This window comes from Oenanthe melanoleuca, chromosome 7, assembly GCF_029582105.1.
Source record: "Oenanthe melanoleuca isolate GR-GAL-2019-014 chromosome 7, OMel1.0, whole genome shotgun sequence".
Lineage (NCBI taxonomy): Eukaryota > Metazoa > Chordata > Aves > Passeriformes > Muscicapidae > Oenanthe > Oenanthe melanoleuca.
In genome coordinates, this window is record NC_079341.1 from 11,890,487 (window position 1) to 11,902,536 (window position 12,050).

Below are 12,050 nucleotides of genomic sequence, written 5' to 3' on the forward strand. Positions count from 1 at the left end.
AGTTGTGTTATTTCCCTGGCTTCTTGTTCTGCTGGTCTTGTCTGATCACTGGGTCTGATACAGCAAGGTTTGTGCTTCCATTCTGCAAATGGAACCTTTGTTCGTTTAGGGTGTTCCACTGTCTTTTTATCAAATGTAATTTTTGAAACGGATTCAAGTTGCAGAAATCTCCAGCATCAAAACTGTTATCTCAAAAGGTCTGTTGTGTGAAGTCAAACCACATTTAACTTCCGGGGGAAACAAAGAGATTACAGTGGGGTTTTTTCCCTTTATCACTTCCTTAACTCTAGAAGAGTAAGAGTGGATGAAATAAAAGTTAATGATGCAGCTCTAAATGCTTTAACTCTTTGGGACTTCTGCATCTTAGAAGTTGTGGTAAAAGAAACCACTTAAAAGGCAAAAAAACCCCAAAGGCAGATGCTATAAAATTGTTCTATTGCTGTCACTGCTGCATTGAAGAGGCACAGTGAAACAAAGAACAAGATCTGCAGGGGCACTGGGAACAGGAATTGCCAAGTAAGCCAGCTTAGAAATCAGTATTTTTCCTGACTTGCAAACGAGTGGGCTATGCCTGCAGTACCAAAACAGTTGTGATTTCTGAGTTGTCCCCAACAAGTCTGCCTTACACAGATCAAGGCTCCTTGGAGGAGATACACATGCACCCATGCCACTGGGAGAGTGCAACAAGGAGACTCAAGCTGTTCTTAAAATATCAAATCAGCCCTTGACTCTCAAAGTACTGCTAGATAATGTTCTACTTTGTGCCTTTGTTTGTGTTCCTTCTGTCTCCGAGAGCTGTTATTTAGGAAAAGAGGGCACTCTGTTAAGTCTTTGTAGCAGGGGAAGTACTTACTCTTGCCTTACTTGAGACCTTGGGGTAGTGTCTATGTTCCAGTGTGCTTTCAGTGCACAGTGGTAGTTAAGACACTGTTCTAAGTAACAGATTTCATACCCTGAGCTTGTAAAACACGTCTGTATTTATCTCACAAGGTGTGGGAGTCCAGTTCACACCAGCAGCAGACTTCTTCTCTTTCTAGTGGTGGAATAATGAAACTGATGAAAACAATGGCTGACAGCTACACCTCTAAATGCAGGAATTGCTTTACTACCTTTTTTTTTTTTTTTTTTCCTGTGGATGTGGAAATTTTTTGTTTTAAACTTAAACTCAAAAAGCCTCAGGTCAGGTTCAGACTTTGAGCATGTGCACGTATTTGGCACTGGCAACAGCAAACAGCTTGTCAGGACAAAGCAACAGCTGCTTGGGCCATGGACTTTTTGGACATTTTGGAACTTTTTGTCACTTTTGCTCCCATCATACTTCCCAGTTGGTGGTCCAGAAGTACTGGGCTGACTGTAATGTGGAAATGACACATTCATCATTAAGGTTTGTGCTTCATCCCTAGCACATCTCTTGCCTGCTTTCAGCGAAGTTACTTGCTTGGCTCCTGCCTGGGAGTTGCTGTAACAGTATCCTCAGAAGCCACACGGTGTCACTAAAACAGTACTTAGGCAGCTGGCTGGGAATTCACAGCCTGGAGCTGGAGTCAGTTTGGGAGAAGGAAGACAGCACCTTTAATTGAAAACAGATCATGAGATGAGCTCTCACGTGTCAGATGTAGCTTCTTCTGTCAGCTGGATGAGCAGGCTGAAAAGAATTACAAGCTCTCCCCCCTCTCTCTGGCTCTAGTTATTGAAGTGTGGCTGTAAGTTCTCACCTCTTCTTTTTCTTTTCTTCCCCACTGGTGTTTCCTTGTCTCCAAGCTCATCTGGGATTAGGCATTAGGCTCATGTGTAGCTCAGGCTCTCCTTGGGCTGGAGCTGGCAGAAAGCAGTGTGCTGGTGCCTGGGCTCATGAGTGTCCAAGAGAACTTTTCTGTGGGAAAAGCCGGGCAGCTCTTGGCCCTCACAAGAGGCTGGAGCTTGCAGCACTGACAGCCATAGCAGCTTGCACTGTTGCCATAGCAGGAACGTACTAAAAAGCCTGCTTAAATAGCACAGAATAAAGCACAGAATAAAGGGTGGTGCAGCAACCTGCACACTGCTAAAAAGGGGGCTTTGCCCCAGGCCTTGCTTCAACGATAGAGTTTTTTACTTTTAAAACAAATCAGTTTAATTCCATCTCTTTCTAATGGTTAAGTTTTCAGTGTAGATTTCCCACTGCTGCTGTTACAGCCCACAGCCATCCTGCCAATGCAGGCATGTGCCAGTAGAGACCAGGCTTGGCTTCTTTTGCCATGCTACTGGTACACAGCAGCTGTTTGCACACCCAAGGGAGTGTGTTTGAAGGCTGAAGTGATGCTACTGCCCATAAGTAATTGTGGAGAAAAGCATGAGATGGCACTGGCAGCTCAGGTGAGTGCCCCTGACCTGCAGAGCTCTTGGTGGCACCTCCTCAAGGGGACACCTTCTCTGACTGCTACTGGGGTGCAGGTCCTGTTAGATTTAGATCAGATCCAAGAATACTGCAGTTAGGCTACAACCATATGCATGTCAGTTGTGGTTGCCTTTAAAGCTACAGTGTTGAGGGGCAGGCATCAACCCTGAGAATGTAACTCAGCTGTCACCTGCAGTCCATCCCCACTGCTGGGCAGTGCTGACACCCACCAGGCAGTGAGTGCTGCCTTCTGTTGTCTCAGGTTGGGCTTCACAGGTCTTTGGTATTGCTGTCACACTTACCTTCAGGGAGAGGTCAGGAGTGAGTCAGGCCATGAGTGAGTCAGGCCAGGCGTGCAGGACAAGGAGCAGAGGTGAAAGTGCTGGTGAGTGAGCCCCGGGAGCAGCCCTCTGCAGCAACACCTGAACACTCAGCTGTCCCAGCCCACACAGCCCATGGGAGCTCCTGCTCTAGAGGGAGATGATGAATGACAGCAGCTGTTGCCAGCAGCTGTTTGGTAATTATACCAACACCCTGCCCAAGCACTTTCTGTCACCCTGTTCATCCCAGCACTAGAGAATCCCACTCTCCTTTGGGAGGTTCCACTGCACTGATCCTGTTTTGTAACAGGTGATCCAAGCTCATCTGTAGAAGGATGTTTGGCAGGTGTCCCTGGGTAGTGGGGCAATGCACAAATAGTCTCTTGAGAAATTCACTCACTTTAGGGAGTGGGTCCAAGCCACAAGAAAGTGACCAGGTAGGACACAACCATGCTGTGATACTGGGAAACCATTCCTGAAACGTGCAAGAGAACAAGCTTTTGTGAAATGTCATTGCAACCAAGCTAATGTTTGATTTTCATAGCTGAGTACACAGGGATCTGTATTACCCAGTTCTTTTCAGGGCAAAATTCAAGCCAAACTGCATTTTTTATCTCAGGGATTAACCCTGTTTGGGATTCTTTGATGACTGCAGATTTTTCTGAGCAAGAATGTGAACAGCATTATAAAAACTAGAAAATCCCAGCTGTAATGAGCTGACCTTACTGCTTCTCCTTGATTTCACTGGAGGTGTGTTTACCTCGGTGCTGAATTTGTTATCCTGGCTTCCATCCCAGTGTTTGGATCCAGCCTTGCAGATTACATAATAGGGTTGTGATCCTTGCAGTTTTTGTTGCCTTCTGTTTCTGTTCTGTTATAAAGACCAGCAGTACATGCTTTACAGGAATGCTTAAAAATGAGACATGCAGCATATTTAAACTGTGAAAGGCATAAACCTTTCCAACATTATTAAACAACAGAACTACCACCAGAATGGATACTGGAAAGCAGGTTTAAAAATATCAAGAGGAGAGAAACTTTGTTTTTCAGGACTTAACCTCTGACTCATCTAAATTACGATTTAAAAAGCTTTCTCTTTGGGGAGAATACTTTATGAATACTTAGGCAGGGCACAAATTGAAAGGACACCATAGACTGCTCAAAATATGCCTTTTTCCCATATTGCTGTTGCTACCATTTGCTATTAAATTAAATTAGTGTAAATGGAACACCCTGCTCAAAAAAGAGACTTTGTAGAGTTTTTTAAAGCATGTTTATGTGACTGCACATAAATGTTTGTGTAAAAAGGGAGTTATGACAGTTTATACCACAAAGGTTACAGTAAGAAAAAGCACTTCTTTATGACAATAATTCACAAATTCACAAGAATCACTTTAATATACAAAGCAATTACTACCATTCTGAAACACAAAGCAGCTAATATGTACATAGTGTTAATAAAATGCATTATAACCCAGTACAATTGTTTTAAACACAGATAAAGCACAAAAAAAAAAAAAAAAAGAAAAAAAAGAAAAAAAAAACACAACAGGGAGGTTTCTAGATTTCTGGGGAGATGTAAAAAAGCATCTATTTTCCCCCAATGATTTTCATTTAGTCTTTTAACTTCCACAATAATGTGGGAGTCAAGCTCAAATACCCTGTTCTGTGCTGACATGGTTTGGGTAAAGAATCAGAAATGCAGATGAGGTGAACATACTCTTTCCAGCTTACACTACAAAGGGAGATTAATAACCCTCATTCTGGAAGCTTCCCTGAAAAACATTGCTTCAAAACAATTTCAAATTATAAATCCAGAGTAGAAACAACGAATTTCCGAAGTGAACAATCAATCTGTGGACAAAAGTTTATGGAGGGTTTGGCTGCCAACTAGCACCTCTTCTTGCCCTGTTCCCATCCAAAGAAGTCCATTATAAGCAGCACAGTTTCAAATCTCATATAAACTTGAAGTCGTAGAACTTTTTAAAATTAATGTTTTAATATAAATAAATGTAATTAAACACAAAAAATGGAGTGGCACCTGGATAAAACACAATTTGTGGAAAGCACCCAAACATCCTCAGTTCTTAAGAGTGGCCATTTCCAGGTAAGTGACTGGCTCAAGGCCAGCCATCCCCATGCTCTCTCAGCTATCCCCTAATTTAGAGAAATACGCAGCTGAGGCTGAGTGAACTGCTTGAGTCCTGAGTGCAGGGAATGTTCAGCTTATGGAGTGTGTCAGCCATGGGTCACTCCAGCCTGGCCCTGGCCCTTTCCCTGCCAGCACACAGCCCCGAGGACAGCTGACTGCTCCTGCCTCTCCTGCTGAAAGCCCTGAACTCACCACAGAGCAAGTCACAAACCTGCACTGGCAGTGCCAGAAAGCAAACAGGTCACTCTCTTCAATTTGTGCTGTGCCAACCAGCCCAAGCACATCTCTTTGCAGGCCACAGCTTGAATACATTTTAAAAACACATTCCAAGGCAAAACACTTGAAATGCAAACCCTCTTTATACCACCTAGATCTGGTCCCTTTTCCCCAAAGATTCACACACTTAAAGCTATCTATCCACAGACCTGAACCTGTCATGAGCACACAGTAGGTGGATTTCAGCACCCTCTCTTCACCAGTCTGGCTCCTGCCAGACCACCTGAGCTTCAGGATACATTCAGGCTTTTGTAAAATAAGTGTCTTTTACAGCTAGCAAATTACACAGCTCAGAAAAACGAGTTCCCAGGCAGACGACAGAGAACCATCAATGTACTGTATGCTTTTAAAAACCTCCTCACAGTGACAGACTTCAGGGTTATAGGTAAATTATCATCATTCCTGCAAAAGAAAGGTGGTTGTGCTTTTCTTTTCTTTTCAAGCAGGGTGACACAATGTCAAATGTACCTTTACTTCCTGGTCTCAAATTATTGGAAAGCCTTTCGATTTATTTTTTTGGAATGCAGCTTGTAAAATCCACAGACAAATCTCGAATTAAGAAAAGGGGGAATAAAGTGGCTGAAACATAGTTTAGCTTTCCTTCCAAATTAACCTACCTTTCCCACATGGGATCACTGAACTAGTTCTACTCTAAAAATATTTTCACATCCATCCTCTACGTACTGCTCTGAGATAGCACACGCTTGACTCTTGCCCCTTCAGCTCTCCTGCCCTTCTGAAGCAATGCCTGCTGGGCACCAGGTGCTGATCCACCAGTTCAATTAGCCAAGGAGTCAACTGCTGTGGAGGAGTGAATTGTGTGCAGGCAGCAAGATCACAACAATTGTGCCAGAAATCTTCTCAAGCAAACCAAATTTATTTTAATTTTTTTGTTCTCTGTGTTTTGTTTGGGTTTTTCTTTTTTCTAAAGTGCATGTTTTAATTAAACATTTACAAAGAACATAGTGTAACAAAAATAAATATGTGACCTTTTGGTTGGATCACTGGCAAATGTTACATCACTAACCAGGCTTCAGGGTGAAAAAATTACAGTAAAAACAAGGTCTTAGAAAATCAATTAAATCCTCTATGAACTATCATAGATTTGTAACCACTGATATCGAACTTGCTTTGATTGGTGAACTTATCTTTAAACCACAAAATGCATTGTCTGCCATAAATGAAAAAACAAAATAAAAAAGCAGGTGCCATTTTTCACTAACAGATGAATACTACTTGCTGCTGCAGTTTACTGGAAGCCCAGATTTTAAAACAGCAACCTGTGGTACAAATTTAGGTCAGAAACTATCAGGGCTGTTTTTCCTTATTAAAACTCTTTTTTTCTCCTGAGCCTCTTAATGGTTCCAAACACTCTATTGATTTTCTGACCCATGTACAAGTACCAGAGAAGACAGTGATCTACAATGCAAATGCCAGCTCCAGGCTAGGCAGAACTGCAGGTGTCTGAGCAGTCCTGACGAGCACGACAGGCTAAGATTGTGCTTTCGGATACAAGCAACAGTGCCAGTGCTGGTGGAATTGCTAAGGAAGAATACATCGCCACTACCCCAGGAGGAAAACAGAAGTCTTACCAGTGGTTCCTTTAGAAAATAACACCTTAACAACCCTTCCAAATGTTTTGCCTTTGATATATAGCTGCCAAAGAGAAAAAGCACAAAAGTGAATTACTCTGGGTGGTGGTGGTTGTAAAACAACTGTTTACATAATTTCAAAAATCTTCATCAATAAAAAACAAACTTCACAAAAGCCACAAAAGATGAAATAAAATTCTTGAAAATGGATAACTGAGAGACAGCACAAAACAAATCAATAATAAGCTCTAGAATAACGCAGCCCAGAGCTACTGGGGTGAGGGGAAGCTTTCACACACACACACACACACACATCCACACATACCCAGACGCACAGAAAAGTAAAAATTCTTTTTCTGACCTCCATATACTATAATACTCAGCATTCCTGACTTAAAAGCTCTCAGAGCTGTAGATTATATACTGTGTGTATATATATATATGTACATATATTATACATATGTATTTTCCAAGAATATCTAAATTAAAAGAGCACCTTTGACAATATCTTAACTGCCTGACTGGTGCTGTTGTTTTGCAAAATAATGACATTACAAAAATTATATTTCAAACCAATTCTTGTTTATTATGAACATAACGGATCTAGCCCTTTCTAACCCTCTCTTCAGGTAAAAGAATCTATCAGTTCTTGAAAACTCACAACCGTGAGATATAAAACTAATCCTCCCTCTCCCTTGCCAGCATAATTTCCATCCTACTTCCAAATGGCCTTAGTTTATAGAAGCTTATTACCCCAACCTCACTACTTGGTAAATAACATAGGAATGGATTCCTGTGTCATATTCTTTCCCTTTTTGGGTCAATATGAATAGTAAAGCATGTATGGGTAGCCTAGCCAGCCCTGTACTTGGTCTAATACATTTTTATTATTGTAATCTATAATTTTCATTAAATAAATTTGTGTCCCTAAATCCTCAGTGCAGCATAAATAAAAATAAAGATTCTCGCAGACCCCTATGTACTTTGAATTACATTCCTTTTCTTAGTGAAAGTTTATTTGCTAATGAAGTCTAGGCTAAAACCACTACAGGCCACTTGCAGACCACACACAGACAAACGGGTAACACAGTTCTCCTCTCACTGCCACACAAATTTGCACAAACTGTGTGTTAGGAGAACCCCACCTGGGCACTGTTTTAGGCTCCCATGCCCATTCAGCCCCCAGGCTTTGTGCCCAGTGATTTTCACCAAACTCTGGACAGTGCTCATTACCCACTAGACACAGCTCTCAGAGCCCAGCTCACCTTGCTCAGGTTCACAGCAAAACCTCACATTTTTGCAAACAGATGCCCTACAAAAGAAACAGCCTTAATGTGAGCATTTACAGCCTTTTCTGTTTTTCAAAGCTGGAGGAACCATTCCATGTAATTGCAAATGAGGCCACCGTGAGCTTCATGTTTTACAACAATGATTCCTGCATTATCAACATTTCTACTTCAGTACTCATTCTGGAAAATGTAACCGTTTTATTTATTTGTATTCGCTGATTTTACGAATCAGATAATTTTTATAAAAGCACTGCTGAGAACTTAGGGTCTTCTTTAAATTTGCATTGCTAAACTAATAGATTCATCTCCCATTAAATAAAACCACAAAAATCAACTCTCTATGGCAGATAAAAATAGACCATTTATAAACACCCACAAAACTTGTGAAAGTGATTTTTTTCATATTTCTCATACTTCTGTTCTCTTCTTGAAATACAAGTGTAATTTGCAATTCCTGATAACTCTAGATTTAACAATAATGCTGTAAATTTAACCATGCTCCTTTTAAATAAAGTCTTGGAAACGGAATGCCCTCTCAAATGAGAAATCTATAACTTTTAATACTGCTTAGGTGTTTGAGACTCAACTGCCCAGAGTCTTCCAAATATTTTTCTTACAATGTCACACTGATTGTATGACCTTTTAGAAGCCTGTGCGTGAAATTTATCTTAAAAAGAGACAGAGTGAATGGGAAAAAAATACTAGCTAATATTCTGCTAGGCAAGGCATTAGTATAGACCAGAGCCTTAGAGCCTTATCCATGTGTCTGGATACATAAAAGTTTGACCAGAAGCCCAAAGTAAACTTACTCCATCAAATGACCCAAGTTAGCAACAGTGAAAGACTGGCTTCAGAGGGCCAGTACACAGACTGTACATGATTCTTTTGGACACATTCTTTTTAACAACTTCTTGATGTTCTTTTTTGGTTCCTTTTGAGCATGATTCTTTTAAAGTCCTAATGCTTAGTGCAGAGGGTTTTTTTTAAAAAATATGAACTATCTTTTTTAACACCATAAATCTGGGAAAGATCACAGTTCCTCAGTGCAGAGAAAAAAAATCATCATCTTGCAAACATCTGAGGCACGTGAGTAATTTTAGTTGCAGGAATAGATTACTGAGTAAATCTGACCCTTTCCATAACAAGTACCCCAAATAAATTAAGAGTTTAGCTAACCTGGCCAGGTTCAAATAATCAGTACTATCCCTTGCAAAGCAGGAGTTAGAATATCTGTGTCTGAAGTCCTCTTTGAGGTTGTCCTAGCAGCTGTCACACTGCAACTTAATTTACGTATAGAAGGCAGCCTCAAAGTTCGAAAAAGAATTTAGCAAACCAGGCTGGTATTTCTATTGAGTACAATAATTTCCATTGCATAAGACAGTGGTAGGGAAATAAAAACAACCTCATTGCTTGAGAGGACTTGGGACACAGACCCTACTGTCATCAGGGAGTACCTAAGTGGAGTTGGCCATGCTTCAACTGCTTAGTTGTTCTGCATACAAACAGGCAGTGGTTTAATGTGCTACCCCTGTTTACTATGTGAACATCAAGATTGCATCTTTTTTTTAAAACTTTCCCATCCAAATACCATTTCCCAACCTATTTCCTATGAAGCTGGTGTCTGTTTTCTGTGCATTCAGAATGCTGAACGCACTTGCACACATAAGCTATGAGAAGCAACAATTGACCAGTGAAGCTCATTTCAATGCATTGTTTCTGAGGTATGGAGAAGGTTTTATTAGTCCAGGAGGGCTTAATACAGGCTGCAAATCAGACCCCCTCCTGGGCTAGTTTGACAAAGGTCTGTTATCTCCACACCAAGAACGTGACAGTGAAGTGCCCTTCGTCTGGCATGCTGCTCAGCAATGTATTTGTACAGTTTAGCATGAACGTGTGAAACCAATTTGGCAACCACTGCTTCTTCACTGTACCATGCATGCTCCACCTATGCAGCCCACAGTTCTCTGGACCAAGAGGCTGGGGTGGTTCTGTCTCTAAGGCAATGGAAAGAGCTCAGCACAAATTCTTGACATCTTTACAAGAGGACCCTCCCCACAGTAACTTCCCAAGTGACCACTGTTACTCCTTGAAGAGGATCGGGAGACGAGAAAGAAGCCTGTTCTTCTTCACGCTGAGATTGATGATGAAATTCATCTTGTAAGGGGAGAAGTGGAGGCAAGTACTTGAACATTCACAGTTTGATGCAAAGCACAGATGAAGTATATTCTGTAGTTGCTTCAGGCAGTTTTGCGCATAGAAAAAAAGAAATGTTTAGAAAATAAAAAGTTTACTTTGTCTTTCTGGGTATAGCCAGAACCAGTCTCTATCCCACCTGGACAAGTGAAAATGAGAATCCAAAATTAATCTGATTTGTGGCAGTAAAGGTCCTTAAGTGCTTTCAACTCCTCGATCAGTGTCTTGTTTTGGTTTTCAAGTACAGCCACTCGATTTTCTAGACATTTCACATACTCCTTTTTCTTCCTGCGACACTCACGTGCTGCCTCTCTGCAAAGCAAAAAAGGCCATTCAAATCCAGAACAATCACTTGTAGACATGGGCTACCTAACTGCTTTCAGGCAAACCTTTACTAGTACTGCCATTTGCAGAACATGGAGATATTGTTAAGAAATGCAAGTGAGGAAAAACACTGAGTCCTTAACAATTGCTCTTCACAAAACACACACAAGATCCACATATCATTTCAACATACAGATCCCAGTAAGACAGCACCAATAAAATTATTATTATTATTAATGTGATATAATATGTGATATATCTGATGCTACTCAGGTAAGATTTTACTTGCAGGATTTACACTGGAGCCTTCAGGCTGAGTCAAATGCTGCTGTGATAATTTGACTTTATTAATATCTATTATTCTTTTTTCAGTCTTTAACTTTTCCCTTTGCTGCAGTCCAACAAGATAATCAACTGGTGTAAAAAAGTACTGAATTTAGAGCATTCATATATTTGCTCTTGAGCAAAGCTTTCATTTTAATAACATCTGCATCTCTGCAATGATAGTATTATTGACGGAAATAAAAAATTTAAAAATCACAAAATAAACAGTAGGAATATGTAATTCTTTAGTCCCTGTCAGCTATGCAAAAAATAGACCTCAAGATAGTCAAACTTCTAAGTCTTATTGGTAAGAATGAGCTGCCTGTAAGTAACTTGGTAACATACCAAGAACACCAGTGAAAAATACCAGAAGGTATTAATGTGCTGCTGAGCATCCTTAAGGCAGGAACACCAAGGCAGGAACTACCCTGCACAGCAATATAATGGCACCAACGTGCAAAGTAAGCACAAGGCTAAATGCCACGGGCAGATGGGAGCCCAGGCAGAGGGCTCTCCTCCTGCAGTGCAGCTTGTCCCAGCAGCACTCTGCAGACAAATGGAAATAAACACTAATTTGCCCTGAACCTTGAGGTGCAAAGCAGAACAGCTTCAAAAATAAGAGTCTGTGTGATCCTTCACTGCAAACACTACTCAGACTGGTGAGACAGTCTGTGTTCTGGGAAATGAGAGGACAAATCAGAACTCAGTTCCTCCCTGTATTAGATAAAGAGTAGCTGTAAAAACAGAATGCATTCCAGGACCTAACTGATATGAAACCTCTACAGTAATTTTTGAAATTCAACTCCCAAATGAGACAGGATGAAGAAAACATAGCCTGTAAGCCCTGAAAGGACTCAGGTATCCATTTGTCACTCCCACAAATACAATTTCACATGCCTGCAGTACTTCAGTAAACCATGTGTAACATTTAGAATTTAAGTCATTTTTGGCTGTTACCAAAAGATTAAGTACTAGTGGATCAGGAAGTGCCTCCCAACGCAAACTACTAACCTTGGGTGACAACATTTTCTTTCTGTGATTTTTTCCCCCTTAGGCTGCATATATTAAGCTGCCTCAAGTCTGTGTGTGCTAGTTGTTCATTATGAACAGCCAGAGTTTTACTGAATTACAACAGAGCTTTAAAAATGTATACAGAAAATTTGCACAATAATATCTATGAATATTTACACTATAATCCTCCAGTAA

The 12,050-nt window shown here is 40.8% G+C and overlaps 1 protein-coding gene across 4 annotated transcripts in view; it reads right to left on the reverse strand.

Moving 5' to 3' along the window:
• Nucleotides 1–2,648: 2,648 nt before the first annotated feature.
• Nucleotides 2,649–12,050, reverse strand: part of CREB1 (cAMP responsive element binding protein 1) — a 40,523-nt gene continuing 31,121 nt past the window's right edge. For 2 of the 4 annotated variants that reach the window (XM_056496312.1, XM_056496311.1), the window contains one exon: nucleotides 2,649–10,504. In XM_056496312.1, the coding sequence (XP_056352287.1) occupies nucleotides 10,364–10,504 (141 nt within the window). In that variant the 3' untranslated portion in view covers nucleotides 2,649–10,363. Of the gene's footprint in view, nucleotides 10,509–12,050 lie in introns of all 4 variants that reach the window. The other 2 variants (XR_008840940.1, XM_056496310.1) reach the window with 2 other exon arrangements.